The sequence below is a fragment of the Papio anubis genome, chromosome 1 (genome assembly GCF_008728515.1).
Source record: "Papio anubis isolate 15944 chromosome 1, Panubis1.0, whole genome shotgun sequence".
In the NCBI taxonomy this organism is placed as follows: Eukaryota; Metazoa; Chordata; class Mammalia; order Primates; family Cercopithecidae; genus Papio; species Papio anubis.
Window position 1 is genome coordinate 159,006,357 of NC_044976.1, and position 21,244 is coordinate 159,027,600.

Consider the following 21,244-nt stretch of genomic DNA (forward strand, 5'->3'; position numbering starts at 1 on the left):
AGACAGGGTTTCACCATGTTGGTCAGGCTGGTCTTGAACTCCTGATCTCAGGAGATCCCCCCGCCTCAGCCTCCCAAAGTGCTAGGATTACAGGTTGAGCCACTGTGCCCGGCCAAGGATGACTTTTAAAATTGATTTGGATGTCAGTTTTTCTCCCCCTGACACCACTGTAGAATTTACCCCCAGTTTAATAAGAAAAGTTAATGTAGGCCAGGCTCCGGTGGCTCACACCTGTAATCTCAGCACTTTGGGAGGCCAAGGTGGGAGGATCATTGGAGCCGTAGAGTTCGAGACTGATATGGGCAATACATGTACCTAGACCTCGTCTCTAACAGAAACCTTAAAAAACTAGCTGAGTGTGGTGGTGTTTACCTGTGGTCCCAGATACTTGGGAGGCTGAGGTGGAAGATCGCTTGAGCTCAGGAGGCAGAGGTTTCCATGAGCTGTGATCATGCCACTGCACTTAAGCCTGGGCAACAGAGTGAGACCCTATCTCAAAAAAAAAAAAAAAAATTAAAAAAGTTAATGTGACTGGAAGGTTAAATGTGTTTTTTAAAGTTATAGATATATAACTGTTATATAAAAAATGAGATACTTCTGTGGTAATACAGAAGTCAAAGTGTCTTTTGCCTAAATGAGTGTTTTTTTCCAACAGGCTCAGTGACATTGCTCAGTGGGAAGATTTGTGGGGAGAGGTATATATGTGATATTTATTTGGGAAAGTGTGTTCATACATATTTTGCTGTTCTCCTGGACAAAAGGTTGAGAAACCACTACTTTGTGTTCTATTTTGTTTGACTGGTTAGAATCAGATTTACCTAAGCTGGGTTTTAATTGTAAAACAAAATTTTAAATCTCAAATACTTACAAGTTACTCTAGTAAGAGCCTTTGCTTTCTCCTAGGATTGGCAGCCACCATTTGCATGTGATGTTGATAAACTTCATTTTACGCCGCGTATCCAGAGACTGAATGAATTGGAGGTAATGTCTTCACTAGTGTTCTGTTTGCCTGTATTCCAGGGGGACCCTCCTTGAAATTATTAGGATATATTAAAATTGTTATAGAATCACCATTGTAAATCTGTTTTTAGATTTGTATTTGAGCAAATAAGAATATTTCTGTAGAGAACAGGTCTTTAAAGTATCGAATTGGCTAGGCATGGTGACTCACACTTGTAATCTCAGCACTTAGGGAGGCTGGGGCAGGAGGGTTGGCCTGGGCAACATACTGAGACCCTGTCTCTAGTAAAACATAATTTTAAAAATTAGCCAGGTGTGATGATGATGGTGTGTGCCTATAGTTCCAGCTACTCAGGAGGCTGAGGTGGGTGGATTGCTTCAGCCTGGGAGGTCAAGACTATAGTGAGCCATGGTTGTGCCACTGCACTCTGCACTCCAGCCTGGGCAACAGAGCAAGACCCTGTATCATATATATTTACATATGTGAAGATACACACACACAAAATTGTATTTTTTTTGTAGGGATGGAGTCTCCCTATGTTGCCCAGGCTAGTCTCAAACTCCTGGGCTCAAGTGATCCTCCTGTCTCTGCCTCCCAAAGCTGGGCATATAAAAGCTTCTTTACTTGTCATATAATTTTAAACAATAATATGGAATTGTGCTTACAGTACTACTTAAGTTCCTTTCAGAGTGCCTACTTACATCACAGGAAGGTTTACTGAGTGTTTAATTCCTTGTCTGTCACGTGGTAGGGGCTGAATTAAATTTTTTTTTAAAGTCACTTAAAATTTTTACTTTTTTTATTATGGAGTCCCGCTCTGTCGCCCAGGCTGGAGTGCAACAGCATGATCCTGGTTCACTGCAACCTCTGCCTCCTGGGTTCAAGTGATTCACCTGCCTCAGCCTCCCAAGTAGCTGGAATTACAAGTGTGTGCCACCAAGCCCGCTAATTTTGGTATTTTTAGTAGAGATGGGGTTTCACCTTTTTGGCCAGGCTGGTCTTGAAATCCTGACCTCAGGTGATCCACCTGCCTTGGCCTCCAAAGTGCTGGGATTACAGGCTGAGCCACCTGCCTTTACCTGAACTGAAATTCTGCTTGAGTTAATGTGTGTGTGTGTGGGGAGAGATATATATATATATATTTTTTTTTTGGGGGGGGGGGGACAGAGTCTCGCTGTGTCACCAAGGCTGGAGTGCTGTGGCACAATCTCAGTTCACTGCAACCTTTGCCTCCTAGGTTCAAGTGATTCACCTGCTGCGGCCTCCTGAGCAGTTGGGATTACAGTCGTGTACCACCATGTTCAGCTAATTTTTGTGTTTTTAGTAGAGATGGGGTTTCACCATGTTGGCCAGGCTGGTCTCAAACTGTTGGCCTCAAGTGATCTGCCCATTTTGGCCTCCCAAAGTGCTGGGATTACAGGTGTGAGCCACCACACCCGACCATGTATAATTATTATTTTTTTATTTTTCTTTTTTATTGAGACGGAGTTTCGCACTGTCATCTGGGCTGGAGTGCAGTGGCATGATCTTGGCTCATGAACTTCTGCCTCCCAGGTTCAAGCAATTCTCCTGCCTCAGCCTCCTGAGTAGCTGGGATTACAGGTGCCTGCCACTACGCCCAGCTAATTTTTTGTATTTTTAGTAGAGACGGGATTTCACCATGTCAGCCAGGCTGGTCTTGAACTCCTGACCTCATGATTCACCCATCTCGGCCTCCCAAAGTGCTGGGATTACAGACATGAGCCACTGCACCCAGCCATATAATTATTATTATTTTGAGATGGAGTATTGCTGTCTCGTCCAGGCTGGAGTACTGTGGTGTGATCTCAGCTCACTGCAACCTCTGCCTCCCGAGTTCAAGCTGTTCTTCTGCCTCAGCCTCCTGAGTAGCTGGGATTACAGGCAAGCGCCACCACACTCAGCTGATTTTTGTATTTTTAATAGAGATGGGTGTTTCACCATGTTGGCCAGGCTGGTCTTGAACTCCTGACTTTGTGATTCATTTGCCTCGGCCTCCCAAAGTGTTGAGATTACAGGCGTGAGCCACCGTGCCCACCTGGCCATGTATAATTATTTAACCAGCTATATTTTCTGTATTTTTGGCTGTTTCTCATTGAATTTAGAAAGTGGTATTATATGGTTCTGCTGAAAGAGCATTAAATTAAAAAATTTTTTTAAGTGGTATTGTACTTAAATATTCTGTGAAAGAAAATATCACATGGGCAAGGTAATAGGAGCTTTAAAATAAGCTAAATGAGATGAAAACTCAATTCTTTGTCTTTTAGGCTCAAACTCGAGTAAAATTGAATTTCTTGGACCAGATCGCGAAGTACTGGGAGTTACAGGGAAGTACTCTGAAAATTCCACATGTGGAGAGGAAGATCTTGGACTTATTTCAGCTTAATAAGGTAATGGGCTAATGACCATCTTACCATCTTACTCATTTAATAATCTTACTGACAGAATGAATTTGATCTTCTTTGCCTTAAAAAGGAACTTACTGCTCAGCCAGATGGCTCGCGCCTGTAATCTTAGCACTTTGGGAGGTCAAGGGAGGAGGATTGCTTGAGACCAGCCTGGGTAACATAGGGAAACCTTGTCTTTACAAAAAATTAAAAAATTAGACAGGCATGGTGGCATGTACCAGCTATTTGGGCAGCTAAGGAGGGAGGATCACTTGAGCCCAGGTGGTGGAGGCTGTGGTGAGCTGTGATTGCACCACTGCACTCCAGCCTGGGTAACTGAGCAAGATGCTGTCCCAAAAAAGAAAGAAAGAACAAAGAAACTTATTTTTTGAGATGTGCAAAATGAGGTTCTCAAGTCAGTTGAGTGATGAGGATCATCAGGCTCTGCTTCCCAGGTCTTGAAGCCTTGTGGAATATTTTGCTGCCACCTGTTTTTCTCATTTTCACACTTTACAAAAATTCTGCAAACTATTTCTTTTTATTACAGATAAGGAAACTGAGGCTCAGGGTGATAAAAAGCTAAAAAGCGCTGAGCCATGGCCGGGCATGGTGGTTCATGCCTGTTATCCCAGCACTTTGGGAGGTCGAGGCGGGTGGATCAACTGAGGTCAGGAGTTCCATACCAGCCTGACCAACATGTCGAAACCCCGTCTCTACTAAAAATACAAGATTAGCTGGGTATGGTGGCACATGCCTGTAATCCCAGCTACTTGAGAGGCTGAGGCAGGAGAATTGCCTGAATCCAGGAGGCGGATGTTGCAGTGAACTGAGATTGTGCCATTGCACTGCAGCCCGGGCAACAAGCGAGAAACTCCGTCTCAGGGAAAAAAAAAAAAGAAAAAAAGCTGAGCCATAATTCAATACCAGGCCCAATTGATTCTGAACTTTACGTTCTTTCCATCAAACATGCTGGCATGCATCCTAGTCTTTAGTTTTTGGAGATTTATTTAAGAGTCCAGAGTAAGACCAAGTATTATAGTCCCTTCTTTGGTAGAGATTTAGTTTTAGGTAAACTGATTCTTTCCACATGATTGCTTTGGGGATGTGAAAAGTAGCTTAGAGGGGACAAAATGTTTATGGACCATGTTGTCAAGAGAGATGTTTAAAATTTCTAACTTAAAATTAGTAGTGTGTATATATGTGTGTGTGAGTATATGTGTGTGTGTGTGTGTGTGTATATGTATATATATATTTGATTGGCAAAACATGTTTTTAAAAGATAACCATAGCCAAGAACATTTTCCCCTCGGAGTCATACTTAGGTGCGATTAGAAGTGACTCCATAGAGTTGTTTCTAATTTTGCTATTTTAACAGTTAGTTGCAGAAGAAGGTGGATTTGCAGTTGTTTGCAAGGATAGAAAATGGACCAAAATTGCCACCAAGATGGGGTTTGCTCCTGGCAAAGCAGTGGGCTCACATATCAGAGGGCATTATGAACGAATCCTTAACCCCTACAACTTATTCCTGTCCGGAGACAGCTTAAGGGTAAGTTTGGGGGCTAGCCTTAACCTGTTTTATCTTACTACTTATCAGTACATTGTTCTTTTCAGGAAAATGAAAAGGCCTTGATTGTGTTTGGAAGACCTTGTTTTAGAAGACCTTGTTTTGTCGGGGCGCGGTGGCTCACTCCTGTAATCCCAACACTTTGGGAGGCCAAGGCAGGTGAATCACCTGAGGACAGGAGTTTGAGACCAGCCTGGCCAACATGGCAAAACCTCGTCTCTACTAAAAATACAAAAATCAGCTGGGCATGGTGGTGGGTGCCTGTAATCCCAGCTACTCGGGAGGCTGAGGCAGGAGAATTGCTTGAACCCAGAAGGTGGAGGTTGCAGTGAGCCGAGATCGTGCCACTTCACTCAAGCCTGGGCAAAGAGCGAGAATCCGAGACTCCGTCTGAAACAAAAAAATACCTTGTTTTGTGTTTTTTCCTCTAGTGTTTTTGTTCTGCTTTGAGAGCAACTATACTTAGAAGTTTTTTTCTGGAATGAATAAGATTGTGGAGGAAATTTTTTTACTGTCAAAAGCTGAGGAGTTGATTATTATCTACTTGTTACAACTTTGCCTTCTCTTTAAATTTAAAGTAGCTAAAGTATTCCTGGCTGTCATATGAAGGTATAAGCTGTGAAATAACTTACCTACCTATTCTCTTTTGCCAGCTGAGATTTTTAAGGAGATTGTCAGAATGTTGATATGGTAAAGATAGGGGATTTTATAATGCTGCATAGCTAATGGGTTCCTCTTCTAGTAATTCCTATGTAGCCATGTTCATTTCTGACAAAATGGTATTTGTGAAATTATTCACTTAAAAACTTGTAAGTAAAACAATACTATAAAAGCTTCCCATTTATTTCCATGCCTTGGTAGAAAGAAGAGGGGTGTCATTATCCATTCACACCCTTTGAGTTATTTTAGGACTACAGCAGTGAGCCCTATAATTTTAAGAATTGTTTTCTGTGCTGTAGAGAGGTAGGAAGAGAATAACATAGTTTTTGAGGGGTAAGTCACTAACCAAAGTCCTGTCCTAATACTATACACACACAAACACACCATCTGTAATGCTTAAATCCAGTAGATTTGTTTTTCTTCCCTCTTTCCCTTATTGATTCCAGGTGAACACTTTTTTTTTTTTTTTTTTTTGAGATGGAGTCTCGCTCTGTCCCCCAGGCTGGAGTGCAGTGGGGCGATCTCCCGGTCACTGCAAGCTCCGCCTCCCGGATTCATGCCATTCTCCTGCCTCAGCCTCCCGAGTAGCTGGGACTACAGGGCCCGCCACCGCACCCGGCTAATTTTTTGTATTTTTAGTAGAGAGGGGATTTCACCGTGGTCTGGATCTCCTGACCTCGTTATCCGCCCGCCTCAGCCTCCCAAAGTGCTGAGATTACAGGCGTGAGCCACCAGGCCCGGCTAACACTTTTTAGCATAGAAGAAAGTGGCCAATCTGACATTCAAAACTTTTTTTTTGTTTGTTTAGTACATTATGTGAATGTTTAGTGAGCCCATGGATGAAATTGTTTAGAATGTTGAGTGTGAGCCGGGAGCGATGGCTCAGGCCTGTAATCCCAGCACTTTGGGAGGCCAAGGTGGGCGGATCACTAGATGGAGAGATGGAGACCATCCTGGCCAACATGGTGAAACCCTGTCTCTACTAAAAATACAAAAATTAGCTGGGCATGGTGGCGCGCGCCTGTAGTCCCAGCTGCGTGGGAGGCTGGAGCAGGAGAATCACTTGAACCCAGGAGTTGGAGGTTGCAGTGAGCTGGGATTGTGCCACTGCACTCCAGCCTGGGTGACAGAGCAAGACTCTGTCTCAAAAAAATAAAAAAAATTAAAAAAATAAAAAATTGGCTGGGTGCGGTGGCTCACACCTGTAATCCCAACACTGTGGGAGGCCTCAGGTGGATCCCCTGAGGTCAGGAGTTTGAGATCAGGCTGGCCAACATGGCAAAACCCCGTCTCTACTAAAAATACAAAAAAAAAAAAAAAAAAAAAAATAGCTGGATGTGGTGGCAGGCGCTTGTAATCTGAGCTACTTGGGAGGCTAAGGCAGGAGAATTGCTTGAACCCGGGAGGCAGAGTTTGCAGTGAGCCAAGATCGCGCCATTGCACTCCAGCCTGGGTGACAGAACAAGACTTAGAACTTAAGATTGTCTCGCCGGGCGCGGTGGCTCAAGCCTGTAATCCCAGCACTTTGGGAGGCCGAGACGGGCGGATCACGAGGTCAGGAGATCGAGACCATCCTGGCCGACACGGTGAAACCCCATCTCTACTAAAAAATACAGAAAACTAGCCGGGCGAGGTGGCGGGCGCCTGTAGTCCCAGCTACTAGGGAGGCTGAGGCAGGAGAATGGCGTGAAGCCGGGAGGCGGAGCTTGCAGTGAGCTGAGATCCCGCCACTGCACTCCAGCCTGGGTGGCAGAGCGAGATTCCGTCTCAAAAAAAAAAAAAGATTGTCTCAAAAAATAAAAAAACAAAAATAAAAAATAGAGTGTTGAATGTGGAACGTTTTTGCCTCATAGTCAGATCTAGATACAGTTACCCGTAATAGGTTAATTTTCTCTTCTTGAACTCTTCCTAAGTATGGAAGTTATGGTGAATAAAGGAAGAGAGAGTCCTTTTAATGATGCTTTGTGGATTGTAACATTTTAGAAACATGTCACTTATATACTTAAAAAGGCAATGTAGTTTTATGGTTAAAAGTCACTTAAATATTTATACAATCAAGGAGTTGAAAGGAATAAGTATTTAAAAGGTACCCTTTTGTAAACATTGCATCTGCAGTAAAGGTAGATATTTGTGAGTGACTTACTGTGTGCCAAGTATGTTTTAGGAAGTGATACACATTCATTGTAGAAAGTTTTAAAAACACAGGAGGAGAGTATGGCAAAATAAAATCACTCCTGATCCTTCCACCTGTTATTTCTCTCAGGGCTATTTTTATGCATACATTCACAAATTGAAAGTGTACTCTTCTTCAATGATGTATACATCATTGCATCTTGGGTTTTTTTACTAATCATATGAGCATTTGCCATATCATTGAATAGTTTTGAAAATGCGATTTCTAATGACTGTGGCAATCCATTTTTTATAGCCAGACCTTATTTTTATTTCTTCTATTGTAGAATGTTTAGGTCGATTCTAGTTTTTTATTATAATACTATGATGAACATTCCTTGTATGTAAATTTTCACATCTATTTCTGATTTTTGAAATAGTTATTAGGGAGAGAAGAATTGAAGAACATATACTTAGGAAAAACAGAGGTGTACAGTGAAGGAATTATTGCAAAAGGGTGAAGGGAGAGTATAAGTTAAATTTTAGGGAACTTGAGAAAAGTTGATACACTGTTCCAGTGGAACAGAGGCCTCAATCTTGCATCATCATGTTTTCTAAATGTCTTAAGGGATTGCTCTGCCTTTGTGGGATGGTGTGATTATGGCATGATGATGATATTAAATCACCTGTAAGTCCTAGTTTCTCAAGTAAAGGTTAAAATTAGCGTCTGTATGTTAATAACACTAGATATAAAACCATATCGTGTGTATTTTTAATTGTGGTTTGGAGCAAAATAATAAAGCTCTTCTTATTTATTCTAAAAAACTACAGGGCATGATTGTCTTAGATCTGCAAAGTCCTTACAGAACCAAGCTGACCATAGATGATGGAACCATTGAGACTAACTAGTAGGAGATAGGAACCACATATGTAGTATCCGAATTTGTGATCATCCACTTAGTACAATTTATGTAATTCAGCTCAATTTGTATTTTCCTAATCACTCATACTTTTGTGTCTCCAATAGAAAGTACGTTGGATACATAAAGGGGATTAATTTACATGATGAACAGGTTTTATTCCCCTCTGCATGCTTTCATTAAACATACTCTAAATGCTCAACTGAAGACTTGTTACAAAACAGAAGGCAATGTTCTATACTACTTTTTGTAAAAAACAAAATATTTTTTTCTCTCAATTGTCATTGGTGTTTAGTTTGTCTCATAATTTTTTCTTTTTTTTTTTTTTTTTTGAGACGGAGTCTTGTTCTGTCACCCAGGCTGGAGTGCAGTGGCACGATCTCGGCTCACTGCAATGTCTGCCTTCCAGGTCCAAGCGATTCTCCTGCCTCAGCCTCCTGAGTAGCTGGGATTACAGGCATGTGTCACCACATGGGCTAATTTTTGTATTTTTAGTAAGGACGGGGTTTCACTATGTTGGCCAAGCTGGTCTTGAACTCCTGACCTCAAGTGATCTACCTGCCTCGGCCTCCCAAAGTGCTGGGATTACAGGCGTGAGCCACTATACCGAGCCGTAAGTCTTAAATAAGGTACCTTATTTAAGGCACCACCGCACCTGACCAACTTTTTTCAGAATGTAAATGCTTAACTATTAGGAATATAATAGTTAACTTTTCTGGATCAAATCAATGTGTAGTTTTAAGTAGAATGAGCAGAATATTTAATATTTATAGGGTGCTATTACCAGTGGTAGATTTACTACTTGTTAACAAGTAATGAGTCAGTATTTTTAAATAGTATATCATATTTCTTAACTATCAGAAATAAATTTTATCATTTTGTCACTTTGTACTTTCTTTTGTTCTTTTGCCTGTCTCTGTATTTCTGCAAATGTGAGGAGGAAAGGGGCCAATCTCATTAGTGAGATTCTATGGTAGTAACTGTGCCCGTAGTGTCAGTGCTTCAGGAAGGTTGTTATTTCCATGTATCTCATTCCAAATATAGCTGCTATAACACACCTCAGAGGGTTACTTTTGAAACTTTTACAAAGGTTTTTCGTGAGGTTTGTGGGTCCTCTTATGAAAGAGTAGTACTTACCTGAAATTCATATTAGCTTCAGTGGCAACATTTTGTTGTGTTAATAGCTTAGAATAAAACTAAAAAGAAAAACCAAAGCAAGAAGAGAGATGCATTTTTGATCAGAACCAAAGTTATTGCTGTGGGCTACCAGTTGATCTTTGCCTTGCGAGTTAGACTTTGTAGGGATATACTGTGGTAAATAGAAACCCTAGTGAGGAAGACTGCTTTAGTTAAATGACCTGTTTTCTCAATTCAGGTGATATCTTTGGATGATAACTTTGCTAGTTATATCTGAAACTATACAGTTGTAAAATCTAGAAAATATATTGGATTCCCTATTTTTTTAATTCCAAATACTTTTAAAAAATGAGATATTTTTAATATGGAAAATTGTTTTGGGAGCTTATAAGGGGCCTTTCTAACAATATGGACCTTCCATTAACTGACAGTTGCAAGCACAAATAATTCCAAGTGGTTTATTGGGAATGCCTTGAGACAGCTATGGTCTGTTGTAACCTGATGATGTCAGCAATGAAAAATCAAAGCAACACCCCCTGTTAAAAATTTTTAAAATGTTTTAAACCTTTATAGATGTATGTATGTGGTTGGTAACTGCAGACTTGTCTTTATTTTTATTTAGATTTTTACAAATTATAGGCCTGTTGTCTAGATAAATAGTTGTAAAATGTACCTTACAAAAATCCACTGAAACTCTGTAAGATTAAAAAGGGAAGGAATTTATCAGTATAGTTGTTATTTCTAGTGTTTGCAGAAGCCAAACCTGACCACAGACACTAAGGACAAGGAGTACAAACCCCATGATATTCCCCAGAGGCAGTCTGTGCAGCCTTCGGAAACGTGCCCCCCAGCCCGACGAGCAAAACGCATGAGAGCAGAGGTAAGAGCCTCATGAGGTTAATTTAGAAGGAATTCTCAAGCCCTATTACCAATGGCTGTCTGACACTGGATTTCTCTCATGTGTATGCTCTTTGTAGTTTTGAACCTTGTTAATCTCACAAAGGGATGCTGTTTGTATTCCAACTTTTACACTTGGGTGAATTGTACCATCAAAGGGATAAGGAATCGAAGAAGTCTAAGTTTATGCTGCCTGTACAGACTGCTGCTTGTTACCAATCAAGGCCTTAGGAAGAATTGGTGTTCTGTGTTCCTACTTGGATTGCCCATTACCCTCACAAAGTTGGGCAATGTTTAATGGGGATTAAGGCTAGAAAACATGTAGATTAGGAGGTTTTTTAAACAGAGTGGTTAGAAGACAGTTAAAGCCATTTTTCTCAGACTTCTTTTTTTTTTTAGAGACAGAATCTTACTCTGTTGCCCAGGCTGGAATGCAGTGGCGCGATCTTGGCTCACGGCGACCTCCGCCTCCCAGATTCCAGCAATTCTCCTGCCTCAGCCTCCCCAGTAGCTGGGACTACAGGCGTGTGCCACCATGCCCAGTTAATTTGTTTTGTATTTTTAATAGAGACGGGTTTCACTGTGTTAGCCGGGATGGTCTCAATCTCCTGATCTCATGATCCACCCATTGTGGCCTCCCAAAGTGCTGGGATTACAGGCGTGAGCCACCGCGCCCGGCCTCTTCTTCTTTTTAGAGATGGTCTCGCTCTGTCACCTACACTGGAGTACAGTGGCATGATCATAGCTTACTGCAACTTTCAACTCCCAGGCTCAGGTGATAACTGCCACCTCAGCCTCCCGAGTAGCTGGAACTACGGATGCATGCCATGCATGCCTAACTAATTAAAATTTCTTTTGTGTGAGATGGAGTCTCGCTCTGTCGCCCAGGCTGGAGTGCAGTGGCGCAATCTCGGCTCACTGCAAGCTCCACCTCCCGGGTTTACGCCATTCTCCTGCCTCAGCCTCCCGAGTATGCAACACCTGGCTAATTTTTGTATTTCTAGTTAGAGATGGGGTTTTGCCATGATGGCCAGACTGATCTCAAACTCCTGGCCTCAAGTGATCCACTTACCTCGGCCTCCCCAAATGCTGGGATTACAGGTGTGAGCCACCTCACCCAGCCACAATTTGTTCTTGATCCTTTGACTTTCCCTATTTTTTTTTTTTTTTTTGAGATGGAGTCTTGCTCTGTCACCCAGGCTGGAGTGCAATGGCATGATCTCAGCTCACTGCAGCCTCTGTCTCTTGGATTCAAGCATTTCTCCTGCCTCAGCCTCCCAAGTAGCTGGGACTACAGGTGCATGCCACCATGCCCGGCCAATTTTTGTAATTTTAGTAGAGACAGGGTTTCACTGTTAGCCAGGCTGGTCTTGAATTCCTAACCTCAAGTGATCTGCCTGCCTTGGCCTCCCAAAGTGCTGCGATTACAGGTGTGAGCCACTGTGCCTGGCCAACTTTTCCCTATTTTAAAATTTCTCATCCATGCTTTAATAGTAGTTTCAAAGGTGAGCTTTCTTCCTTAGGAAGAGAGAGAAGTATGTTTTGAATGCACTGTTAATAGAGGCAATTGGTAGGATATAGTCATCTTGAGATTCCAGTTGGATTTTTAAGGATTATATCTTCTTAAAGGAAATATTCATATATGTGACAATTTTTTTAGGCCATGAATATTAAAATAGAACCCGAGGAGACAACAGAAGCCAGAACTCATAATCTGAGACGTCGAATGGGTTGTCCAACTCCAAAATGTGAAAATGGTAAGAAAATTTATCAGTGAATAGGAAAGAAAAAGTAAATAAAGTAAAAATAAGTATTCATAAGTAAACATTATAAGCTGAAAAAGTCAATGGAAAAAATTAAAAAGTAAACATTAGAGCAGCTATTACACTGGGTTGAGCTTTGAGAAATAAAATCTTAATATATCAACAATGTCCTTGTTCTCATAATTAACTAACTAGTGGGAGAGAGAAACAGAAACTATATGTATGCATATTAGGAGTGTGGATGAGTTTCTCAGCTCTAGTGAGTTGCTACTTTGAAATTTGATTCAACGCAGTTACTTGAAGTAATTTGTGAAAAACATAGGTGCCTTTGACCGAATGTCTAACAGATTTATTTCAGGCAAGGCAAACAGACATGTTCCTAAATCTGAATTGTAGTTAATTGCTTGCCTGGCTATCACTTGATGTAAGTCACTGAGAGGTGGATTTGAGATTCTCTTTTTTTTTTTTTTAAGTTATTCTGAAATTTATTTGCATCTTTAAAGAGTACTAAAAGAGATCGAATTTATAATTCACAGCACTTTTTTTTCTTTTTTTCTTTTTTTTTTTATTATTATTATACTTTAAGTTCTAGGGTACATGTGCATAACGTGCAGGTTTGTTACATATGTATACTTGTGCCATGTTGCTGTGCTGCACCCATCAACTTGTCAGCACCCGAGATTCTCTTAAGAGAAATCTTATATATGAGGCACATACAAATTAAGAAGTTAATAAAATGTGTTCCACCTAGGGATTAGTTGAGGTAGTGGAAAGGCAGCACAATGCAGTGGAAAGTACAATATAAAGTAATACAGTAGTCTTGGCACAACCGCTAACTAGTTATGTAACCTTAGAGATGTTTCTTGACTTACTTTAACATCAGTTTTCTGACCTTTGAAATGGGTTTGTTGTGAAGGATTAAATACTTTATGGGAAGCATTGAGCACAATGCCTACCACATGATAGTTCAGTAATTGATAGCCAGTGTTTTTGCCAAACTTCTTAGTTTTCAGAACCAGGAATTTGGAGACCAGGAGGATGACCAGGACATGGAGAGATAATGTGTTATATGGAGGAGGTATAGTTGGTGAACTGTTGGTCTCCTTATAGTCATGGCCAAGAGGAATTTGATTTCATCAGTATATGTTATGTGTTGGTCTTAAGAAAACTTTAGTTCCTATTTTGAAAGCATACAAACCTGAGAGACATCTTCAGAAGTAACCTACATCCTGAAATTCAAATGGCACAAGAGTTTGCATTTTATCATAAAGTAATCAGCATTTGAGCCCTTGAATAAAGTATACTGGGTGCTATTGCTACTAAAATGAAAACACACATGAAATTGTGTTTGTGTACGGTATGTGCTTTGGGAGGGAGATGATCAGTTGAGGGAGGAAGTGGAAAAAAGCATTGTACAGAAAGAGCTAATTTTGGATTGCCTCCTACAGAGAAAGAAATGAAGAGTAGCATCAAGCAAGAACCTATTGAGAGGAAAGATTATATTGTAGAAAATGAGAAGGAAAAGCCCAAGAGTCGATCTAAAAAGGCCACCAATGCTGTGAGTGACATTTCCCTTTCTCCTTTTTCTTTCCTATTTTCCTTCTTCCCTTCCTTTCTTTAATCCCCTTTACCCCCAAGTTTAAACTTAAATTTGTGCTTTAAATAAGATTGTTTAACTTAGTGTCTGACAATAAAAATATCTTTTGAAGTCAGTTTGTAGTATTAGTTAATAAATGAGGAATGAGGAAATACATGATCGTACTATAAAGATGGTAGTAACATCTGGAGGGGGCATTGACTGCCATTTTCTGGAATACATTCAGTTTTAGCACTGAATAATAATGAACTGTAATCTAGCTCATTATACGTAGAATTGCTCATAATTCACTAGCTCCCTTCTACATGAGCTGAAGGCTAGCTCAAAAATCCAAGTTAGTGTTTTCCAACTTTCCAGCTAGCAAAGGGAAGGAAGGAAATGGAAAGAAGGAACAAAAAAGAGAAAGGAAGAAGGAAGAGGAAGGAAGGAATGAAAAGGAAGTAGAGAAGGAAGGAAGAGAAAGAAAAGGAACAAAGGAAAGCAGTTGGGAGTAGGGAGGAGGGCATGGCAGAGTTAGAGGGCTGGGAGCTGTTTATTCTGTGGAAAACTTTTATTAAAAGTAAAGCCTGATGGCATTAGAAAGGATCTGGTTCTTCTCTACCCCCTTCTGAGAGCCTGAAACAGTGCTTTTTTTCATGGAACTAGAAATTATTCTAATTGAGTGTTCTCTCCATAAATGTCACCTTCTGCCCCACCCCCTCTCCCCAATACAATCAGAAAACTGACAGAGCTAGATTTTTATTTGCTACAGTAAATATACTGAAACAGTTAGACTCTCCGTTTAGTTGAATTCTCAGCTTTCTAGTATTGAGTAATAGTTTGCTATGGCTGCCATAAGGATGTGCCACAGACTGAGTTGCTTAAACAACAGAAATTTATTTTTTCACAGTTGTATAGGCTGGGAAATTTGAGATCAAGGTGTTGGCGGAGTTGATTTCTTCTGAGCCCTCTTTCCTTGGCTGTAGATGGCTGTCTTTCACAGGGTCTTTCCTCTGTACATATCTTTGTCCTTATAAGGACACCAGTCATATTGGATGATTACCTCTGTAAGGACTCATTTCCAAATATAGTCACATTCTGAGGTACCAAGGGTTAGGACTTCAACATACGAGTTTTTGGGGGAATACAGTGTACCTGATAAAAAGTAATAACTGGCCGGGCGCGGTGGCTCAAGCCTGTAATACACCCAGCACTTTGGGAGGCCGAGACGGGTGGATCACAAGGTCAGGAGATCGAGACCATCCTGGCTAACCCGGTGAAACCCCGTCTCTACTAAAAAATACAAAAAACTAGCGGGGCGAGGTGGCGGGCGCCTGTAGTCCCAGCTACTCTGGAGGCTGAGGCAGGAGAATGGCGTAAACCTGGGAGGCGGAGCTTGCAGTGAGCTGAGATCTGGCCACTGCACTCCAGCCTGAGCGACAGAGCTAGACTCCGTCTCAAAAAAAAAAAAAAAAAAAGTAACAACTATGCCTTATCACTGGGCATTAGGGGAACTTCTTAACCATGACCCCTTAAGTAGAATTAAAAGTGGTAGTTTATTTTTATTTTTTTAGAGACGACTGGAGTACAGTGACACACAATCATAGCTACTGTTGCCTTGAACTCCTGGGCTCAAGGGATCCTCTTGCCCCAGCCTCTTAAGTAGCTGGGACCACAGGTGTGCACCACCATGCCCAGCTAATTTTTCTTTTTTAAATTTCTTGTAGAGACAGTGTCTTGCCATATTGCCTAGGTTGGTCTCAAACTCCTAGCTTCAAGCAGTCCCACCAGGCCCCCAGAAAGTGTTGGGATTACAGGCTTAAGCCACTGTGCCAGGAACTTTAAAAACAGTTTTGTTTTAAATATGGAAAAATTATATTTTCCTTCACAAATTATACTTTTGGTTAGGTTGGTAATTTATTACCTGGTGTCTTTTTTTTCTCTTTTTTTTCTGAGACAGGGTCTCTGTCACCCAGGCTAGAGTGCAACAGTGCAATAAGGGCTCACTCCAACCTTGACCTACGAGGCTCAAGCAGTCCTCCTGCCTCAACTCCCCAAATAGTTGGGACTACAGGCATGTGCCACCACACTTGGCCTGTAACCTTAGCATCTTGTTGTTTTGGAACCTACTAAAAACTTTAAATAACAAACTTTAAACATATGACAATTGAGAGAGCTAGGAGATTCCACCTTATATTTGGGTATGCATGAGGTATTGTGAAATATCCTTCATAGAAAGTGAAGCATTTTTATTTAAAATATCCCTTATAGAGGTTGAAGCATTTGTAGCAGGATGTGGAGACTAGATTATGCCTCAGATCCATTTCATTTCTAGAATTTTAGAAAATGAAATAATAGATCATGTTCCTTTGTTCTGTACCCATTTGTATTGCTACAGGTGGATCTGTATGTCTGTCTCTTATGTGGCAGTGGCAATGATGAAGACCGGCTACTGTTGTGTGATGGCTGTGATGACAGTTACCATACCTTTTGCTTGATCCCACCTCTCCATGATGTTCCCAAGGGAGACTGGAGGTGTCCTAAGTGTTTGGCTCAGGTAATAATTAATGGTAGAAGATTTTTTTAGGGCATTTTTCTTTGCCTTTGAGTTTTATTTATTTTTTATTTTATTTTTAGACAAGGACTAACTTTGTTGCCCAGGTTGGAGTGCAGTGGCACAAACATGGCTCACTGCAGTCTCAACCTCCCTGGCTCAAGCAGTTCTCCCACCTCAGCCCCCCAGGTAGCTGGAACTACAGGCCCATGCCATGATGCCTGGCTGATTTTTGTATTTTTTGTACAGAGGGGTTTCACCATGTTGCCCACGGTTGATCTCGAACTCCTGAGCTCAAATAATCCTCCTACCTCGGCCTTCCAAATTGCTGGGATTACAGGTCTGAGCCACCTCATTTGGCCTGCCTTTGAGTTTTAGATTTGGCAGTCGACAGTAATGAGGTCCATGAAGAAAACTGGGATGGACCTGAATAGGAAAGAGGTCTTAGAAGTGAGTTCCACAATGTATGTGGGTAGTTAAGAGGCAGAAAATAATTTGTAATAACTATCTTTTTAAAAAAAAATTCTTATAAAAAGCATTACATGCTCTTTGCAAGAATTATTAAAACACTGAACAACTTAAAAAGTAGAGCTATGCTTTCACAGTGCATACATAACCACTGTTAATGTCTTGGTGTATATTCATCCTGCCTTTTTTCTATTTTAAACAAATGGAGCTACATTATATAAGTAATTTTAGTAATCTGCTTTTTTCATTTATAGAGACATTTTCATGTAGCACTGTGATTACTGATGTTTTTAATAGTGCATGCTGTCATTGGTAAAATCTGAAAAGGATCTATGATTATCTTTTTGAGGTTTTTTTTTTTTTGAGACAGGATCTCACTCTATCACCCAGGTTGGAGTACAGTGGAGTGCAGTGGTGTGATCTCAGCTCACTGCAACCTCCGCCTCCCCAGCTCAAGTGATCCTCCCATCTCACCCTCCCAAGTAGCTGGGACTATAGGCTTGCACCACCATGCCCAGCTAATTTTTGTATTTTTTAGTAGAGACAGGGTTTTGCCATGTTGTCCATGCTGGTATCAAACTCCTGAGCTCAGGTGATCCGCCTGCCTCGGCCTCCCAAAGGACTGGATTACAGGTGTGAGCCATTGCGTCCAGCCATTAGGATTATTTTGTATTAATATTATGTAGCAGTCAGTCTATTACCCTTGTTAGGGTTGAATTGTAATATAACAGTAAGGAGGTTTAAGTATAGCATGGATATAAAGGTTTGAGTGCTTTTCCATGTAGCTATGTTACAACATAAGGATGTCTCCATCAATGGGAGATCATTAAGCATAGGACAGGGCAGGGGGTCATGGATGTTAGATAAATTATTTAATAACTTGTAATAGGGATGACCTTATCAATGGATCTGGAATATTTAAGTCTATTGGCTCACGAAGATCTAAGGCAGCTTATACTGCCCCTGTTAACTCCCAGTATTAGATTATAATCAAATATTGCTGGCCTGAGAGCCATTCTGTTTCCATCAAGTGGTTTAACTCTATTTTGACCTATTGTATGTTGATTTTATAATTTTAACTCCCAGGAGAACATTATTACTCTCATTTTCAGTATTGAAAACATTATTTGATTTTGAAGGAAGTCGAATCTTTAGCCTGCCTCTTATAAGTATGTAAATTTATCCAAGTTGTGGTTGTTAAAATTGACATTTTATTTGCTCATTAGCAAATAAATAAAATGTATTTCATTTGCTTATTAAAATAACCACATTTTTCAGGCAGGTTTATTTTTATAATATAGACCTAGCATAGCAGTAAAATACACAAAGCCTTGTTTTCTATCTGCTAGCTTGATGATTGACCAAGTATACTTGGTGTTTTCAGTGTCACCTAGATCATAATTTTCTTTTTTATTTTCAGGAATGTAGTAAGCCACAAGAAGCATTTGGCTTTGAACAAGCAGCCAGGGACTATACCCTCCGTACTTTTGGGGAAATGGCAGATGCGTTCAAATCTGATTACTTCAACATGCCGGTCCATGTATGTACATATATACTGCTTCGATTTAGGATTTTAATAGCTTTTGGAGAAAAGTGTACCTGAAGACGGATTTTTAGTTGAGGCCTCACTCTATTAGGCATTATCACACAGAAAGCAGAATGAAACCTTTAATTTGTTTTGTGGTATTTAAAATTTCACAATACTTTAAAAAGCATTCTAATTTTTTATTTTAGGATTTCTCTAAAGATACCTCTTCCACACTGATCATACAGCACCAGTAATAGAATACTAATAAAGAAAATCATCAGCAATCGTTTTGGTCCAACAAATATAAAGAATACTTAACAAAATGTATTAAATGACTGCTATGTGCCAAGGAGTGTACTATGCATTGGGAACACATTTGTTGTATATTGTTATGTAATCATAAGTTAGTAGTATAAATTTCAGGATGAGTCCATTTTTAATTCCCCTTTATGTACTTTGAAGCATAAGCATTTTCCATTCAGCATTTAATATTCCATCAAATGAGTACACCAAAATGTAGTGCTTTAATTCTAGATATTTAAACTATGATTTTTGTCACTACTAATAAAGCACTGCAGCAAACCCTTAATGCATGTAGTACTCTTTAATTGGATGATTTTCTTGGGATGATTATTGAAGTCAGATGAGAGTCATTCTCCCTCATTCCATCCCAGTGGCTGTAGCAATTTATGGATCCCAGCAATGTATGAGTGAACTTGTTTTTCCCCAACACCTCTAACATCAGCTATTAGTTACTTAAAATGTTTGCTTATTTAATGGACTTAAATTTATACTCCATTTGAATTTTCAGTTCTCTTGACTTCCATATGTGTTATATTTGCCAATATGTTTTGCTTAACCAATCCTGATGACTTGCATGTAACCTCTTCTATTTGTGGTTAACTGTATATTTTGACGAAATATTAGATGAGGACATTGAGGGATAGACGTTTAAATGTTACCTGCCTCTAGATTTACACCAGATTAACAACAGATTGACATTTAATCTGGTGACTCTTTATTCTAAGGGTGTGCTGCTACAAATTGCTCCTTTTGTCATATCCTATATACTGGCAGTCTCCAACCACCCCTTCCCCACCTGGCCATGAACCAGTACCAGTCGGTGGCCTGTTAGGAACAGGGCCACACAGCAGGAGGTGATTGGTGGGCAGACGTTACCACCCGAGCTCTGGCTCCTGTCAGATCAGCAGCTGCATTAGATTCTCATAGGGCAAACCCTATTGTGAACTGCCCATGCAAAGTATCTAGGTTGCATATTCCTAATGAGAATCTAATCCCCCCACCTCCCAGCCCTTGCGCCCTGCCCTTCCCTAGGGGTCCATGGAAAAATTGCCTTCCATGAAACCCATCCCTGGTGCCAAAAACAGGGACATTGGGGATCACTGCTATATACTGTCTTTTTTTTTTTTTTTTTTGAGATGGAGTCTCGCTCTGTCGCCTAGGCTGGAGTGCAGTGGTGCAGTCTCCGCTCACTGCAAGCTCCGCCTCCTGGGTTCACGCCATTCTCTTGCCTCAGCCTCCCGAGTAGCTGGGACTACAGGTGCCTGTCACCATGCCCGGCTAATTTTTTGAATTTTTAGTAGAGATGGGGTTTCACCATATTAGCCAGGATGGTCTCAATCTTCTGACCTCGTGATCCATCTGCCTTGGCCTCCTAAAGTGCTGGGATTATAGGCGTGAGTCACCGCGCCTGGCCTATACTGTCTTTTTTGTGTTGGTTGCCTACATTGCTCTCAGATGGGTCCAGTGAAAAGAATGAAAGGATGGACTCAGGTAATGTATTTGAAAGCATCTCAAAGTATAAAAGCATCATTGAAACAACAAACCATTATTACTGTGCTATTATCAACTGTACAGTACTATACGTTATTCAAACACAACTAACCATTATTACTATACAGTTTGTTACATTTTTTGAAACACAGAAATATCTCCAAGTCATAAATAATTGCTTTCCTTGGCTCCCTTTTACAGTTGTGGCATGGCTGGTGATAGAGGAACATGAATTCCTTTTAGACAGTAGAGGTTTTCTGAATTGCCTAAGATCAATTATAGAATATTCTAGACACAATTTTTCCGTAGGGTGCTGTTCTTTGATTCCCATCACTAAGCTTAATTGGTCACAGACAGTTTGTGAGGGAACTAATTTTTTCTATTCCTTGTATTTCCAGATGGTCCCCACAGAGCTTGTTGAGAAAGAATTTTGGAGACTGGTAAGCACTATTGAGGAGGATGTCACAGTGGAATATGGAGCTGACATTGCCTCAAAGGAATTTGGCAGTGGCTTTCCTGTCCGAGATGGGAAAATCAAACTTTCACCCGAGGAAGAGGTAGGCATATAAGTGGCTTGGAAATTGAGGTATTGAAAGTCTGTTTGATTGACTTGAAGTAACTTATGATTACTTTGAGCAAATCCTTAATTACCAGATTTTTAATGATTTCAAGAAAAGTAGAAAGAGCCTACAGAAGAATTCTAGTCCTAACTATGTCCTGTATTGTGGTCATAGGGGAGAATTACTTACCACCCTTTGCCTTCAGATTTTATAACCTTGGTTTCTCTTTCTGAAGAAAACCTGAAGGACTGAGACCAGGTCTATTTATTTTTGAACTTTAATATTTTTGAGTATTTTTTTCCATACTAGCGAACTAGTCTTAGGAAGAGTTCTATTTCTATCTTG

General features: G+C 40.5%; 1 protein-coding gene across 5 annotated transcripts in view; it reads left to right on the forward strand.

Annotated features, from left to right (window-relative positions):
• The window catches only part of KDM5B (lysine demethylase 5B), an 83,334-nt gene that overhangs the window by 33,270 nt on the left and 28,820 nt on the right, over positions 1-21,244 (forward strand). For all 5 annotated transcript variants that reach the window (XM_003893288.5, XM_009189794.4, XM_009189787.4 and 2 more), the window contains exons 2-10: positions 904-981; positions 3,247-3,369; positions 4,742-4,912; positions 10,505-10,639; positions 12,317-12,413; positions 13,868-13,977; positions 16,394-16,552; positions 18,438-18,557; positions 20,738-20,896. In XM_003893288.5, the coding sequence (XP_003893337.1) occupies positions 904-981; positions 3,247-3,369; positions 4,742-4,912; positions 10,505-10,639; positions 12,317-12,413; positions 13,868-13,977; positions 16,394-16,552; positions 18,438-18,557; positions 20,738-20,896 (1,152 nt within the window). The remainder of the gene's footprint in view (positions 1-903; positions 982-3,246; positions 3,370-4,741; positions 4,913-10,504; positions 10,640-12,316; positions 12,414-13,867; positions 13,978-16,393; positions 16,553-18,437; positions 18,558-20,737; positions 20,897-21,244) is intronic.